This window comes from Asterias amurensis, chromosome 17 (assembly GCF_032118995.1).
Source record: "Asterias amurensis chromosome 17, ASM3211899v1".
In the NCBI taxonomy this organism is placed as follows: Eukaryota; Metazoa; Echinodermata; class Asteroidea; order Forcipulatida; family Asteriidae; genus Asterias; species Asterias amurensis.
The window spans coordinates 16,974,581-16,993,250 of record NC_092664.1 but is presented as its reverse complement, the minus strand read 5'-3'; the positions used below and the strand labels follow the sequence as shown (position 1 = coordinate 16,993,250).

General features: G+C 38.3%; 2 protein-coding genes across 2 annotated transcripts in view; both read left to right on the top strand.

Moving 5' to 3' along the window:
- LOC139949764 (NXPE family member 1-like) overlaps positions 1–7,509 on the top strand; it is a 46,071-nt gene extending 38,562 nt beyond the window's left edge. Inside the window, exons 3-4 of the mRNA XM_071948299.1 lie at positions 1,860–1,915; positions 3,913–7,509. Coding sequence (XP_071804400.1) covers positions 1,860–1,915; positions 3,913–4,706 — 850 coding nt within the window. The 3' untranslated portion in view covers positions 4,707–7,509. The remainder of the gene's footprint in view (positions 1–1,859; positions 1,916–3,912) is intronic.
- Positions 7,510–14,938: 7,429 nt separating this feature from the next.
- Positions 14,939–18,670, top strand: part of LOC139949653 (ADAM 17-like protease) — a 37,329-nt gene continuing 33,597 nt past the window's right edge. Inside the window, exons 1-2 of the mRNA XM_071948107.1 lie at positions 14,939–15,134; positions 17,554–17,686. Of these exons, the coding sequence (XP_071804208.1) occupies positions 15,068–15,134; positions 17,554–17,686 (200 nt within the window). The 5' untranslated portion in view covers positions 14,939–15,067. The remainder of the gene's footprint in view (positions 15,135–17,553; positions 17,687–18,670) is intronic.

Here is an 18,670-nt window from a genome sequence, read left to right as displayed (position 1 = left end):
ATGGTGCAGTGTGAGTGTGATGCATGATGGGACTGCGCATTATAAAAAAACGATGAGCGTGCATGATGCGTTTGCCCATCCCAGCGCCTTTGGTTAAAGCAAGGCGCTGGGGACGAGCGAAGGGACGAGCGAACATCACCAGCAGTGCGCCCTCTAGTTCTTATATTATTCGTCTATGAAGCCGACGCTTAAACGACCAATAAAAAGGCTTTCCCGCGGGACCAAAACAAGCGTCTGCGTAAGTTTCGTGATCGGAGATGGGCACAAATTCTTAATTTTTTTCAAGTAACCTGAACTGAGGTCAAGTTTAAATATCGGTTTTTCTTCGGGGTTTTTTCGAATTTATTTTTACTTTTATGTATGTTGTTAATTAGTATTACTTTGTCAACAACATATGTAATTTTCATGGTCATAAATTACGTTAAACTAAAATAATGGACGAAACCAAATCTCCCCAACGTAAAACTCCATAAGGTTGGGACCACAATGGTCCCGGAAGTTCAAATACGCGCGAGACTTGCATAGTCTATACCACAGACTAGACATAAAGGTTCTTTATGTCTGTGGTCTATACTCACTCTTTAGAGAAGAAGTTGAGCATTTATTTCCAGTTCCTTCTTATTTCTCCACACCATGCAAAGCTTTAAACAATACTTACATTTGGCTATTTGAACCGTCCAATTGTTAGGGTCCTATATAAAAATACACAATAAAAATAACCTGTGGAAATTTCGTTTCAAAGGGAGGTTGCCTTTTTTAATGAGAGCATGCTCTGACAATAGACTGTGCAAGTCTCGCGCGGATTCGAACTTCCGGGACCATTGTGGTCCCAACCTTGTGGAGTTTTACGTTGGGGAGATTTTGTTTCGTCCATTACTTTAGTTTAATGTAGTTTATGACCATAAAAATGACATATGTTGTTAAAAATGTAATACTAATTAACAACATATATAAAAGTAAAAATAAAGTCAACATAATAACGAAGAAAAACCGATATTTAAACTTGAACTCGGGTCAGGTTACTTGGTAAAAATTAAGAATTTGTGCCCATCTCCGATCACGAAACTTACGCAGACGCTTGTTTTGGTCGCGCGGGCTGAAAAGCTTTTTAATTGGTCGTTTAGGCGTCGGCTCCATAGGGTATTTTTGTTGTTCAGATTCAGCATTAAGAATAAATTAAAGCAAAGAATTTATTCATAACAAAAATAAAGTTCTTCAGTTGTCGTGTTTTCTCGCTCCGGTGCGCGCGAGACTTGCACAGTCTATTCGGACCAATAATGTCCAACGCAGGACGAATATTCGTAATTGGAATGCACAATTTTTTGTTTATGCAAGTCGCCTGACACACAAGGCCTGAAGGCCACTTCAAGGTGTGGGCTACAATTATTTCTTCCCAGAGGCTGTTGCCACCTACTCCTAGGGCTGAAACAGGGTTACCCCCTTTCACAGTCCATATGGATGTAGGCTTGGGTATCATCAATCCGAAGCCTGGCCGGTAGAGCAGAAAGCACTACCTCCCCAATTTTACGTAGCATGTGTCACGACCGGGATTCGAACCCACACCCTGCTGATCAAACACCAGAGCTAATTGTATCCGGTGCTCTTAACCGCTCGGCCATGACACTGACAATCTGAGAAACGTATCTGACAGAAGCTTTTCTCAGATTCATTTTTTTTCGGGGATAAAACTAATATGTGTCTTTGCGGCAATATCTTTTTCAGAGTGATTACCCAAAGAAAACATTATCATTATCATCTCCGTATGTCGTCATATTTTCCATTTTTATTTTTTTAACGGACATTGTAATATAAATGAATATACCAAAAATTATTGTGTTTATTATTTGTTTTACACACAGCCCGAATTTTATGCAACCGGTGCGGATACAGAAGAATGAGACAATACAAATAGACGGTAAGCACATGATTGTTTTGCTAATTTACATTTAAAGACACTGGACACCTTTGGTAATTGTCACAGACCTGTCTTCTCACTTGGTGTATCTCAACAAATGCATAAAATAAAAAACCTGTGGAAATTTGAACTAAATTGGTCGTCGAAGTAGCGTGAGAATAATGGAAGAAAAAACACCATTGTCGCACAAATACTGTGTGGACACTGTAGTGTCTTTGGTAATTACTCAAAATAATTATTGTCATAAAACCTTACTTGGTAACGAGTAATGGGGAGCTGTTGTGAGAAACGGCTCCCTCTGGAGTAACGTAGTTTTTGAAAAGAAGTTATTTTCAACGAACTTGATTTCGGGACCTCAGATTTAGATTTTGAGGTTTCAAAATCAAGCATCTGAAAGTACACAACTTCGTGGGAAAAGGGTGTTTTTTCTTTCATTATTATCTCGCAACTTCGTCGACCAATAATTGAGCTCAAATTTTCACAAGTTTGTTATTTTATGCATATGTTAGGATACACCAAGTGGGAAGGCTGGTCTTTGACAATTTCCAATAGTATCCACTCCAGTGTCTTTAATGGCATTTAGTGTCACGACCGGGATTCGAACCCACACTCTGCTTGAATCCAGTACTCTTTATAGCTTAGACATTTTCAAAAGCTATTTTATTTATATCAGATAGAAATAAGCTTGCATTTAATGTTACATGAAAATATATCACATTTTGCTTAGATTAATGGTAGTTAATTAAAAAACGTACATGAACATACCATTATTAAACATATAATTTGGTGCTGTTGCGTATACTGTGGCGGGACCGGGGGGTGGGGCCAACAAGTCTGGTCTTGTTCGACGGGGACACCGTCCCCCGGGTTAATTATCACACCCAAAATATATTTATGAGCCCTGGTGCTCAGGTGAGCGGCTACCCAAACACCGGGGGGGACTAATAACGAGCGGCGGCTAAAGCCTGCGGGCGAATCGTTTGGTGGAGATTTACCACCACCTAGACTTAGATTAACCTCAAATTATAAACGAGCAGTTAGGAAACCTCAAATAACCTCACGAGGATTCATAGGTTCCAAGGCACAATTAAATGGTTTATTTCAAGTACAATAATCAATAGATAATTCACAGGTTTATAATCACAACACAACCCAATAACCTCGCCTTATAATAATATCAGGCCCTTAGTCAATGCAATCAATAAATGCACTAAACCTCATACAAAAGTTATACACAAGTGGGCCCAAGTGACAGGTGAACCTCACACCTCATACAAGTTACACAATCTTCTCAACTACAGACTATGCCTCACACGGCGTAACTTCTAACCCACAAAAGCTAAGCAGGAGGGAAATTCCCCAGGAACCTTCCAGCGATAAACAGTGTGCCTCACCGAACCACATACAAGTCGTGAATTCCCCGGGCTACACTCAACCGTTTTCTCTACCCGAGATGCGGTTATTCGCCCTCACACAACCTCAGTATTCGCAGTTCCCACGTAAGGAAACACAACACACGCTCCCGTTCCCAAATTTCCGGTACACAAGCTTATTAGTTACCTCGCTCTTCTATCTATACGGTCGGCGGTTCAATCCTCGATCCATCGACAACACAGCAACACGTAACCTCACTCCCTAAATGCTAGACTAGCCCAAGAGCAACACGTGGAGAGATAAACTTCGAGATCAGATAACACAGCACGCCGCAGAGAGAGAGAGAGCATGCCTTCAGCGCCGCCTGTTTTATAGCCAACGCGCAGACCCCACGCGACGCAGAAAAGGCGCAGTAGACTGGCCACAGTCCACCAACTACACTCAACTTACACCCTGTTCCGCCACAATACGAAACAGACCGACATTTTGTGTACATGTATTATGTTTTTTGTTTAAACAGCATCACCTGTCACAATTTGCTCAAAGAGAAAGAATGATAACAATCGGCGAAAAACCATACTTTGTATCAATCTGAGTTATCCTTACCTCGTTCTTCTATACAGCTGGATTTCTCCCTACTCTGGATGACTTACCCCGATGTCTGCCCGACCAAGAAATACCAACTTTCCAGGGTTATTGGTTGAAGGGCAAATGGCACTCAATGCTCTGCAGAATACCGGACTTCCAAAAGGACATGCTGCGTAAGTGCCTTCGCGGCAAAACGGTCCTTTTACATGGCGACTCAACCACAGGCCAATGGTATAGGATATTTTACAAAGCCTTACAAGAAGGTAGACCTGTGGAACAAATTTCAAATAAGAAAGGTGAATTGAAGCCCGTACGAAGTTTATTCCGGTCCATGGACCTTACCTTAGCTTACTATTTCCATCCGGATAGAGTGGGAGACCCAATTTGGGGTCGCAAGGACATGAAGTACGAGGTTGATGTTCTTGACAAACTAACGACCCTCGACTGCCGCAGGTATATCATTGTACTCAGCCCCTGGGAACACTTTACGCTGTGGACAAGGGAGAGTTTTATAGAACGGATGGCATTGGTGCGGAATGGCGTACTTCGCTTACGCAAACGCTGTCCTAAAATTGTAATTGTTATCAAAGGACCACACCCTAGACATTTTATATTTTACGCGCAAATTTTACAGTTTTCTGATTATTTTGCGAAAGAAAATGGACATATATTGATGGATGCTTTTAAGGGCACAGGTGCTTTCTACCTACCCTTATGGGACCTGAACCTGGCACACCCTTCACCCAACATATTGCACATGCCAGATGAAATCATCGTCCAGGAACTAAAAATGTTTCTGGGATACGTTTGTGATAATTTGACATATTAATTCGTTGTGTAACCAACCGACTGAAAGTACCCAATCATTTGGTTACGTAGTTATTTTAATTCACCGAATTCCTTTCCTTATAAGTAAGTTCAATTTATAATGAATACTTGCAGTTCGTTGAGGCGTTTAGGGTGTGGCGCGGAGCTATACTGCACTGGCAGCGCTTGACTAATCATTCCTGCACAAGAAGCGACAGCGGCAAGACATGTTTTTTAAATGTCTTCGTTCTTTCCGTTATTTTTGGTTCACAACTTTAGTTAAATTAGGTTGTATTATCCGTCAACAAATTAATGTCAAAGGGCTCCATACCACAGCCTAACGAAACCCGCTATCATCATTCCATCGAAGTTTCTGAGTAAGTAGTTGCAAATTATTATTATTAAATGTTGGAATTGCTTTACTTGATATAAAGCCTATTAGACAACTTGTAGAGCGTGTAGATTTCCATTGCTTTCAATCAATCAATCAATCAATAAAACATTTATTTCCACATTCACATCACATGGAGGCATCATCCTAAAAGCCGAGGCTTGTGGCGGATGTGCCCGTTACAAGATTACAGAACAAAACAGGAATACAGCACTAAATAGACGAATAAATAAATACATACCACTACGGTAGATAACTACACAAAGGTTTAACCATGGTTAAACAATGTAAATATAACTATGAAGCAGAACATGTATGTGAAGTAGACAAAGGGACAGCAATTAAACAAACAATACAAATTAGAAAACATAGACGAGTAAGTAGGTAGGTAAGTAAGTAACGGCTAAGCCAACTACCAATATAAAAAAGCAAATCGATCAACCACGTTGGGAATTTAGTAAAAATGTTTTTAGTCGGTATTTAAACGAGCTAATTGAGGGGCAATTAGTAATTGGTGGTAGAAGATTATTCCAGTTTTTTGGTCCAGTGAAAGAAATTGTGTGTTGGGAAAGAGTTGATCTAAATAGGGGAACATGTAATTTAGCTGACGACCTAGTATTGTAATCATGTACGGTGCTGTTAAAAACAAAAATATTGAGTAATGATTTAGGAAGTTGGTTGTTTACAAACTTATACATAAAAACATCTTGCTGAAATACATTTAAATTCTTAAGAGACAATAGCTTATGTTTCTCAAACAAGGGAGTGGTGTGCTCGAGAAAGGGGGCCTTGCATACAATGCGAGTAGCCTTTTTCTGAAGTTTAATCAACTTATCCAGATTTGACTTGTATGTATTTGCCCAGATAATGTTACAATAAGAGAGGTATGAAAAAATAAGTGAACAATATAAAGTACGCAGAATGCTCGATGGGAGTGTATACTTCAATCTACTCATGATACCAATATTTTTGGATAATATGTTTTCTAATTCTTTGATATGGATGTTCCATGAAAGACATTCGTCAATATATATATAAACCCCAAGGAATTTTGTATTAGTCACTCGCTGTATGGGCTCATTATTAATTTTAACTTGACAATGCGTAAATTCAATTTCTTTTTACTTTTTGAAAAAAACATAAAATGTACATTTCTTCAAGTTGAGTGACAGTCTGTTAGCCCGGAGCCAAATTGATACTTTGTCTAATTCAACATTAAGTACATTGATAATAGTTTCTACATGTCTGACATTACTTGAGTAGATAATTTTAGTATCGTCTGCGAAAAGGATAAAAGAGAGGACCGTTGAGGCATGACAAATATCGTTTATGTGCAAAGAAAATAACAATGGCCCAAGAAGGGAACCTTGTGGTACTCCACAAGTAATATTACTTAATAAAGAGGAGCAACAGTCGATTTTAGTATATTAATTTCTGTTCGTAAGACAACTACAAAACCAATTCAGAGTAGTACCTCTTATGCCATAATAATTAAGCTTTTGAAGCAGAATATTGTGATTGGTGGTGTCGAAGGCCTTAGACAAGTCTAGAAAGACACCGAGCGATATGCAGTTATTCTCAAAACCTTTAGTAATTTTATGGACCAGGTTTATTACAGCCATGTCAGTAGAATGATTACTTCTAAACCGGTATTGACCATTGTACAAAATATCAAATTTAATATTGTGCAATTTATTGAACGTAGATTTTCATTGCTTATCATTTTGATAATTGTACATCTTGTGAACTTAAATTTGTTCCACTAAACATCAGCCCTTTTCTGCAGACAGCCACTTTAGATTTGGCTGTATTCGTATTGTGTTAAAATTAACTATGTGCCAAGTTGACTCTATTTCTAGGCTCCGTGTGATATTTCTGGTTATAAACATTTTGGAATTAATGTGAAGAACGGTCATTTATCCACCAATGAAATGATAACGTTACTTTAATTTCCAGCTGGTATATCCCCTTTTGATGTCTTCCACTCAGTCTAACCCTCTGGCAATAGATAAACCCGTCCCTGCAACTTATTGAGGTACGAGTAATATTCATTGTGTTTTCTGTAAATTGTTTTAATATAAAAATGTCTCCAGTTATGCGCCGTAACAGCTATGTTGAATGTCTATGTAATCGACGAACGTTGTTCGTCTCCAACTGCAAGGTTCTCCAAGTGATAATTTCATTTAATCAAAATGCATTTTTGGTTAAGAACTAAGAATTAATGTATAGTATAGTGTTATAATTCTCTGTATTTGTTTTTCCACTCCCTTCAGTGCGAATGGCACAACATCATTCCCCATTTATTTTGCGACATTTATAATGGCTGATAGACTTTATTTTTTTGGCTTTTATGCCTCATAGCCTTTGTAATCTAAAAACCTTAATAATAATTTGTAACATTGTAGTGTTGCTTTGTTGCAACTGTTAATATAAAATAAACCACTGTTTCAGCTACATCTGGAGTTTTCCGAAACCTGTATTTTCTTTATTGTTGTGTTCCTTGCCACTTGGTTATTAAAAACTAACCATGTATCATCATGAACTTGAGAGGCTGCCGCAAAGGGGCGCTGTGTGAATATTGAACAAATCAATAAATAAATATTATGGACACGTTGCCTTCTGATTGGGCGCTGTGGGTTATGATAATAAAGCTCATCATTTAAATAATGGGTTTTTATGCAGCACTTTATACACCCGAAGGTCGTCTCAAAGATCCTGATTACTGATTTAGTTGTGGATTAATTTGGTAACACTTTGGTATCCCGATAGGCAGTGGCAGCTTAAACACTCCAAACTATTTAACTCTCGTAAAGTTCAAACGATTATCTCATGATCTGTTACTCCTGAGTGAATATTGAGTTTTCAGAAAGTATTGTTGTATGAAAACATCTGGGCCCAATTTCATGGCTCTGCTTACCGCCGAAGTCTGCGCTTACGATCACGATTCCCCGCTTACGTGCATGCGCCGAATTTCCGCGCTAGCCTTGTAAGCGAATGCCTAGTAACGTGAGTACGCACGCGCAGAAGCCAAAGTTCGCCGCTAACCCGTGAATTACGCTTCCCGTAAACACAAAATTCCCTGCTTCCTTAAGCGCCGATTCTGTGCTTACGGTAAGCAGAGCCATGAAATGTGCCCAGGTTAGCTCTGCGTGCTGTCGAGGTTGGTCAGAAAGCCGATTGAGGAATTGTGGGTGCTCTTGGCTATAATTGTAATACTAAAGTGTCAGTTGATGTGAATATACTAAATTGGGCTCGTTTCATGTTTTTAAGAGATCAACCGAACAATGGGCTCGCTCAATGATCTTTATTGGGTAGACCATGAAGATAATTAAGGACGAGCAGGTATTTTATAATGGTTCAATGGATGGCAAGGTAGGGCAGAGACGATATCTGTTATGATAGTAACTGAAAACAAGCACGGCCCATTAGTTGTAGCTGTAGTGTATCGCTTAAAGACACTGGACAGTCTTCTCACTAATCGGTCCATTAGTTATAGCTGTAGTGTATCGCTTAAAGGCACTGGACAGTCTTCTCACTAATCGGCCCATTAGTTATAGCTGTAGTGTATCGCTTAAAGGCACTGGACAGTCTTCTCACTAATCGGTCCATTAGTTATAGCTGTAGTGTATCGCTTAAAGGCACTGGACAGTCTTCTCACTAATCGGCCCATTAGTTATAGCTGTAGTGTATCGCTTAAAGGCACTGGACAGTCTGCTCACTAATCGGCCCATTAGTTATAGCTGTAGTGTATCGCTTAAAGACACTGGACAGTCTTCTCACTAATCGGTCCATTAGTTATAGCTGTAGTGTATCGCTTAAAGACACTGGACAGTCTTCTCACTAATCGGTCCATTAGTTATAGCTGTAGTGTATCGCTTAAAGGCACTGGACAGTCTTCTCACTAATCGGTCCATTAGTTATAGCTGTAGTGTATCGCTTAAAGACACTGGACAGTCTTCTCACTAATCGGTCCATTAGTTATAGCTGTAGTGTATCGCTTAAAGACACTGAACAGTCTTCTCACTAATCGGTCCATTAGTTATAGCTGTAGTGTATCGCTTAAAGACACTGGACAGTCTTCTCACTAATCGGTCCATTAGTTATAGCTGTAGTGTATCGCTTAAAGGCACTGGACAGTCTTCTCACTAATCGGTCCATTAGTTATAGCTGTAGTGTATCGCTTAAAGACACTGGACAGTCTTCTCACTAATCGGTCCATTAGTTATAGCTGTAGTGTATCGCTTAAAGACACTGGACAGTCTTCTCACTAATCGGTCCATTAGTTATAGCTGTAGTGTATCGCTTAAAGGCACTGGACAGTCTTCTCACTAATCGGTCCATTAGTTATAGCTGTAGTGTATCGCTTAAAGGCACTGGACAGTCTTCTCACTAATCGGTCCATTAGTTATAGCTGTAGTGTATCGCTTAAAGACACTGGACAGTCTTCTCACTAATCGGTCCATTAGTTATAGCTGTAGTGTATCGCTTAAAGACACTGGACAGTCTTCTCACTAATCGGTACATTAGTTATAGCTGTAGTGTATCGCTTAAAGGCACTGGACAGTCTTCTCACTAATCGGTCCATTAGTTATAGCTGTAGTGTATCGCTTAAAGGCACTGGACAGTCTTCTCACTAATCGGTCCATTAGTTATAGCTGTAGTGTATCGCTTAAAGACACTGGACAGTCTTCTCACTTGGTGTAGCTCGACATTATGCACAAAGTAACAACCCTGTGAAAATTTGAACTCAATTGGTTGTCGAAGTTGCGAGATAGTAATGAAAGAAATAACACGCCTGTCACTCGAAGTTGTGTGCTTTCAGATGCTTGATTTGGGGACCTCAAAATCTATTCGAGGTCTCTTTTCAAAAGTTTATCCAACTTGGTGTAAGAGCCTCTATTTTGCCATGGATTACAAAAAAAATCATCTCGTTTACAATCTGTTCGTTATAATGGTGTCTTATCATCCTGGGAAACTGTTGATGCAGGAGTTGCACAGGGCACCAAAATTGGGCCAATTGCTTTCTTAGTTATGATTAACGATTTTGTCACTAACTTGCCTGAGGTGTCGCATTTTAAAAATGTTGATGACATGACACTTACTCAACCTTTTAAGAACTCTGATCAAACTAGTAGCATGCAAAACGGACTAGATCATCTCCAACAATGGACTGCTGTTAATAATAATATGAGACTTAATACTTCAAAGTGTCAATCAATGAATTTGTGTTTGGCTCATTCATTAATCAAACTGACTGTCTGAAAGTTTTAGGCGAACATGTTCAAAGTAACCTTAAATGGGACACCCAAATTGATCAGATGTGCAAGTCTTTAAACAGCAAGCTTTTTTTCCTTCGTCAACTCAAGCGGTGTTGTACTCCTATAAAATACCTTTTGTTGATATATACCATGTATGTAAGGCCTGCAATTAAATACGCCTGCCCAGTTTGGTTTTCCAGTCTTTGTAAAACACAATTGGATTGTCTAGAGAAATTACAGAGAAAGGCCCTTTTCTAACAAAGGGTTTTTGTAGTGACAAGTCTTTCAGTGAAATTTACGCCCACGTTGGCTTGTCACCCGTCTCTGTCAGACTCCAACAACTGTTTTCTAAATTTGGTAAATCACTTTTAAGTTCTAACAACTATAGACATTTGCTCCCACCCAACAGAAATAATAATCTTAGAAATACTAACAAACTTTGCCCAACAGGTACAAAAACAGCCCAATTCCTTCCCTAACCACCCTTCTCAACAGTTTAATTTTTATTTATTTTTTTATTTTTTGTGGAGCTAGATCCAAGCTGTAGTATTTTGTCAATTGTACATAATCTTTTAAACCATTTTTCTGTAAACACTTCCCTTTTAAATGTTTTTATAATGTAGATTATTGTTGTGTATCTTTTAAACTCAACTCAGCCCTCGGGCTGCGATGTTTGAATTTTTAATAAACCAATAACAATATAATAATAAAAATTAAATTCATAATAATTTTAGTGGAAAATTACTTCTTTTTCGAAAACTACGTTGCTTCAGAGTAGAGGGAGCCGTTTCCCACAATGTTTTATACTAACAGCTCATATAGCTTGTTACAAGGTAAGTTTTTATGCTAACAATTATTTTGAGTAATTACCAATAGCAATATCTAGCCTTAAAGTCACCTGGAAGTGATATTTTTTCAAAATAAAGCTTTTGTCACTAATATATGTGTTTTGATGAGTGGAATGTGAATAAACAGTTAACTAAGGTTTTAAAAAATCAGTTATTATGTTATTTACAAATTTAAGAGTAGACCCCGACCCGAGAGGGCGCTGTTCGTGACGTCAATCGAGGCAGACTTTGCCTGTAATGCGTAGAGTAAACACAATTGCAAAGTATATGTACGGACCAAGTCGTGAGTTTGTACGTTTCAAAAAAAAAAAAAAAAAAAAATGTTTTTCCGGCAGTTCCGACCAGGTGTATTGCTGCTGAATGCAGAAAAACACTTTTTGAAATGTACCAACTCACGACTTGGACGTACATGTACTTTGCACGTGTGTATACTATACGCATTGTAGGCAAAGTCTGCCTCGATTGACGTCACAAAAGGGGTAGGCGGAGTCAGCCCCCCAAACAACTTTATATATTTTTTAAACATAATAAACAATTACTAAAAAAAATAAATTATTGTTCGTAAGCATATACCCTTATGTTTGAAAAAAATATATATATTTCCAGGTGACTTTAAGCAACATAGTTTTTGAGAAAGAAGTAATTTGATTCAACGAATTTGATTTCGAGACCTCAGAATTTAGATATTTAGCTACCGAAATCAATCATCTGAAGCACACAACTTCATGTGACAAGGGCGTTTTTGTTATTTTGTGCATGTTGAGATCAAGTGAGTATACTGGTCTTCGACAATTACCGAAGGTGTCCAGTGCCTTTATTTAAAGGAACACGTTGCCTTGGACCGGTCGAGTTGGTCTTTGAAAAGCGTTTGTAACCGTTTGTTATAAAATGCATATGGGTAGAAAGATGTTATAAAAGTAGAATACAATGATCCACTCAAACATGGCTCGAAGTTACACGGTTTTCCTTTTACCTCGTCGACTAACACGGTCGGCCAATATGGGAGTCAAATTTTTGACTCCAATAAATGGCCGACCGTGTTGTTAGCAAAGTAAATGAAAAACCATGCAATTTCGAGGCAAATTTGTGTGGATCATTGTATTCTACTTTTAAAACATCTTTCCAACCATATGCATTTTATAACAAACGGTTACAAACGCTTTTTAAAGGCATTATCCAATCCCGCTAGTTTAGTTGGTATGAGGCCGAATGTAACCAAAATCATGAATGCGTTTACACACCGAGATCTTTATTAATAATGTTCTGGTTGTGAGGCCTAAAAACCAAAATTTTAAAGCTCCTGTGTTAGAATTGATCCGGATTTAAGACTGTGCAAGTCTTGCGCGCGCCGGAGCGAGAAAACACGACAACTGAATAACTTAATTTTTTTATGAATCAAATCTTCGCTTATTTTTTTTTTCTTAATGCCGAATCTGAACAACAAAAATACACATTAGAGCTTGTTTAAATTAGTTTTAGCTTTTTAAACAAATACACAATTATCGGTTAAAGTCTATGTATAGACAAAAGTAAAACTCTGGGACAAGGATGTTTGTTTGTTCTTAAATGTTTTGAAACCCCTTTTGTAAATCTACGCCCAAATGTGAAACTACGGAAAGCTGGTTTATACGCGGACGCACGATGGTCCGCAAGGGCGTTAGATAAACGCGTGACGCAGTTTAAAGAGGAAGCCGACGCCTACGCGACCAATGAAAAGGCTTTCAACCCCGCGCAACCAAAACAAGCGTCTGCGTAAGTTTCGTGATCGGAGATGGGCACAAATTCTTAATTTTTTACAAATAACCTGACCTAAGGTCAAGTTTAAATATCGGTTTTTCTTCGTTATTATGTTGACTTTATTTTTACTTTTACATATGTTGTTAATTAGTATTACATTTTTAACAACATATGTCATTTTTATGGTTATAAACTATATTAAACTAAAGTAATGGACGAAACAAAATCTCCCCAACGTAAAACTCCATAAGGTTGGGACCACAATGGTCCCGGAAGTTCAAATCTGCGCGAGACTTGCACGGTCTATTAAAGCATGACCCAAATATTGGTCAGCTGACCCGGAAACCGGGATTTACCCGGATTCATCATCGTCAATTTGACCCATTTCCTAACTGTTAAGTAATTGTATCTGCAATATCTGCTTTGTTCTGTACGTTCTGTATTTCGGCATGATCTTTCAAGTTGGCTTTTGCTTGGGTTGAGAGAATTGATGTGGACTGTGACACACTAAAAGGGTGTTTGGGAAAACTCACATAAGATTATTTAGGGCAGCATATTACTTTCCGGCTGAAAGGGGGTGCCAAAATTTAATAACAAATTGACAGATTTTTCACTGTGAAGTTAAAGTGTTTTTTTTACTTTAAAACCCTCTCATGCGCAATATATTTTCTAAGAAAAAAAAAAAAAAAATGCGTTTCGACTCACGTAATTTTTTTTTTTTTAATTGATCCGTTAATGAGTTATTCAAAGTCCTCATTTGAGGACACTGCGCCATGATGACATGAAACCAGCACCATTAACAATACACTGTTCACCTGCGAATATGCTATAGGTATGCTGTAGTGTTTTATTCAAGAAGTTTGACTCTCCCTATCCTCTCCCCACCCCCACCCAACTTCCTTCCCTCCCCTACCCCTCAATACCCCCTCCCATCCCCACCCAGTTGAATACAATCTTTCGTTGAGCTGGTAGTATAGGTAACTAGAACAACAAAACACACTTTGATGACATTATAAGTGGCTGCCTATGGTTCTATTGTTCAGAAATGATTTGTCTGCTTTCTCCTTCCCCTCCCCTACCCACCCTTTCCCCTTAATCCCTCCTCTCCCCATGCAGCCCCGCCCTCTTTACTATGGTATGTGTGTAAACAAAGGACATAGAGGGCGCTGTTCATATTGCAATTAATGGTGCAGTATAGTATGGCGCAATGTCCTCAACTGAGGACATGTATAAATCGACGGACCCCTCACAAATGTGACATGATTTGAGATTATTATGTTGACAAAACCAATAATATTTTTTTTACCAGCTATTCTTTGCAAGAAAGCTGAACAATATTCGCGAAAACTTTTGGTTTTCGACGTGCATAGAATGACCACTGAACTAAGTAAACAAGATGACCATTCACTGAAAGGGCAGTTCTATCTGCCACTTGATGGCGACAAACAGATGCAGGGGCCTTTACTGCACAGGGTGGTATACAAACTATAGGTCTAGCTTGTTTGGATGTGTTATAGTGAGTGAAATAGTATGTGTCCATTGCGCATGCACGAGAGGGTTAATTAAAGGGTCTACTTTTGTAGCACAAAAAACACAATGTCCACAGAATTACACTAAACTTACACAGTTTGAATATAATGATAATAGAAAGCTTCCCTGAAAATATTACGTGCTGAGGTGCTGTAGTTTTTGGGAAATGAGTAAAACAATGTCATGAAAATAATTTTCGTCTCATGAGACGAAAATTATTTCAATCATAAATTTACTTTTACAAACGTATTTTTATGACTTTGTTTTACTCATTTCTCAAATACAGCCTCTTTGTGTCCCCCGCGCTCAGGGTCCAGACGAGAGGACGGAGCCTGAAGCTGAATACAAAGCCGAAGCCTTGGTTTCGAAAAGCGCCATAAAGAACCCCCCAAGCAATAGGACGCCCTCTCCCGACGGGTTAATGATAAACAAGCTCTGCATAATCTGTGCACTCTAAACTCTAAACTTTAAACTCATGACATTGTACAGTTATAGGTCCTCCTCGATTCTCTCCTTCGTAAAGGAAGCTCACTTAGTTATCTTCTTTCCTTTCTTCAGCACCTTTCACCTGAGTGTCTTAACTTCTTATTAACACACGGTTCGATTTAATTACAGCATTATGACTTCGATAACTGTTTTTACTGTCATCGTGTTCTTATCAACCAGTAGTATGTTCAAAACGAATGGTAAGTTTAAGTAAAGAAAGTGTTGACTCAAATAGTCAACAATGACTGATCGTTAGTGTTGTTGGACCTAGCGCTGGCGGCCTTACACTTTCGTATTATAGTTATAGTTATGGGTACCGGTCAACTCGGTCCCAAGCCAACTCGATCCAAATCCAAGTCAACTCGGTCCCAAGTCAACTCGGTCCCAAGTCAACTCGGTCCCAAGTCAGCTCGGTCCTTCGACCAACCTAGAACCTTAATGTTTTTAAAATTATTGTATTGGTACTTTCGTGATAGTATAAATATTTATTATGTTCGTGTAAGTTTACTTTTTGTTCTCTCACAGTCAACCAACCTTAATTGTTTTTTATGTTATTGGTCGGCCTAGTGTTTTGATTTTTTTTATTACGTGTAAAAACTGTAAGTTAACTTGAAAGTTTTGTTTATTATTATTTTTAACCAAACATAATTTCTCATGTTTTAATTCTCAGAAATCATACTTTTTTTAATATTATTTATTGTATGTGTTTTTGGAAAAGAATAAACATCTGTTACTTAAAGAAATCAAAGAGGATTCAATTGTTAATGTTTGTCAGAGCCATACAAAACAAATATTCTGATAGGAAAGCAAAGAAACATTTGAACTCATTGTTTTTACAGTTGAAATTTACTTCGCCCAACACAATTATGGTAATATTCAAGAGTTAAACAAACACAAGTTGAATGTATAGAAACAAATGGGACGCTAAAGGCATCGAATATACCCTGAAGATCTGGACACTCATCTCACAAAGTCAAAGGACATATGTTATTTTTTTTTTCAATTCAAAGAAGATTCTCACAGTCTGCCGTGCGTACGCAAGACGCGCATATCTTGTGTTGCGTTTGCTTGTTAACGCTATGCAGTCAAGATACGGTGACCAAGAATTACATAAATTTATGTATTGCGTCTTGCATGCGAATGTATGTATACGCGTACGCATGGCAGCATACACAACACTGAAAAAGTTTTGCTACAAGTTTTTAATTTGTTGTGAAATAAGGAAAATTAAGTACCTTGTTTTGCTTAAACTTTAGTAAAATGAGATATCCATTTTTGTAATAAATGAGTGACAAAGTGGTGGCAGGGTATAATAGACAGTTTTCCCTTTCAAATTAAAAGAACGGTACAGAATTGGTAAGAAACAAAAATCATGAAGATCACAGATTTACATAAAACTTACATGGTGTAATGATAATGATAGTAGAAAACATCCCTTGAAATATTTCTGTCTATGTAATCGGTTTTTCACTATTCTCTTGTGACCCAGATGGCCGAATCGATCTTGAACTTCTACAGGTTTTTCAGTTTATGTATATGATGGATTACATTTAAAGTACTTACACTGCCAGCAACTGTTTTGTTAGCAAAAACCAATTTTGTAATGTTCCTTTAAATGTTGTTGTGTATCAAAGTTGGTTGTAATCGATACGACATAATCCTTCTCTAGTACAACACTTTTTCAAATGTAAACAGTTTACATTTATATAAAAACTCTGCTGAAAGTTCTTTTTCTATCAATAACATGAATAGATTCAATAACGTGAAGATCTTGAGCTAGCTAAAGAAACCATCACAACAAAGCACTAGCACTGCAGTCTTATGACTTATTTACACCAAATTAAATTCTTGTGAACATATCTCAATCCAGTTTTGTCCTACACCATTATTTTGATCAGAAAATTATAATTTGGTATTACCTTCACACTGGTGTAATTGCACTGTACAATCAGTACTTTTCTCGAGTTCTGTGAGCAAAACCGCAGGCATATTACTCTGTTGGGATTCGAACCAACGATCTTAGTCTAAAGTCTTACCAACTTGACCACCAAGATTGCCCAGTAGCTAGGCCCATAAATAGTACCAATTAGCTTGAGCGGAGGGAGTCATCCATTGTTGTATGTATGGCACTATTTATGGGGCTACCTGGTAGCTACTACAACAGTACTAGGCAATTCAAACCCTTTATTTTAGCAGCGGGTAGGCCTACCGCAACGATTAAAAAGTGCGTCAATTTGTGGATCAAGAGTATTATTTGGTTTGGTCCAAGGCCTGATACCTCGAGGAGGCATCGGGTGCACAAAAAGAACAAGGTTACCAGCCAAACTGTACCATGTCACACTTAAAACTTGTGACTGATAGATACTGCTCATTTCTGCTTAGCATACTGAGTATACAGTGCTAACACACATTGGTGTATGGGTAAAAAAAAAAATATTAATATTCTTTATCCCCGATGCAAATTTAACATCTATTATAGCTGAAAATTGTTCAGCAATAAATTCTGCTTTTAAAAGCAGCTCTATGAAATTGGGCAAAAATTCTGTGACCCTTATTTCTTAACACAGATGAACATTAAAATTGGTTTTGTATTCTTTTTTTTCTTCTTCTTCTTCACAGCTAGTTTACATCATGTTCTCACCCACTGGGAGACGTTACATAAGGATGATATTAAGCATCACATCGTCAGACGAAGTACCGATGGAGACGTCGGAAATGATGTACGGAAAGTCTCTCTCAATATGATGGGAAGGTAAATGTTGATTACAGTGTATTTGGTTTGAGGTAACACCATGTGGATCTAGTTGCCAGATAGAGTTTGTTCAAAATATATTGACACCTCACCATGCAATGCCTCAAATCCCATACAAGGTAAATGTTGACACTGTGAAAATGGCAGAAAATGTTGGGTGTTTTTGTGTTCCCATGGCAATAGTAGTGGGCCTTTATGCTTCGCTTTGGAAAGTGCAAGGGCACCAAGGCATTTTCGCTTTGGTCATGTTGGTAAAGGGTACCCCATGAGGAATTTCTACAATTCAAGGGCACCATAGGGCATGGAGGAAATTGTCACACAAGCCACGATAACGAGAACGAAAATGACAACGATAAAACATTGTAAAACTGCACGCCCTCAATTGGTTGAGTAAGTGTGGGCATATTCTGCATGGAGCAATTCAACCAATTGAGGGCGTGCATTTTTAACCTTCTTGTTTTCGTTCTCGTTATCGGGGCCTGTGTGACCAGGCCTTTGTTGATGGATGATTTTTGAAAATTAAAATTAAATTTGTCTGCAGAAAAAAAATTAGTGTTTTCAGCAGCCTGTAGAAAGAAAAGGGGAGAGATACACTTTGTTTTGAGGTCAGCTTTGAGTTTTCTGGGTGAAAGTCTCCCTGGTATGCCAGTTTACAGCTTTGTATTTTTGAGGCGTTCAAAAATTGACTACAAAACTTTAAAATATCCAACGGCACGAATTTCCTACATTTAAAGGGACCTTAATTCCAAAACGACAACAGATGGGACATCCAAATTATAGATGGACAGTCCCAACTATAGATGGGACATCCAAACTTTAGATGGGTAGTCCCAACTATAGATTGGACGTCCAAACTATAGATGGGCAGTCCCAACTAAAGATGGGACGTTCCAAACTATAGATGGGCAGTTCCAACTATAGATGGGCAGTTCCAACTATAGATGGACAGTCCCAACTATAGATGGGTCAATCCCAACTATAGAT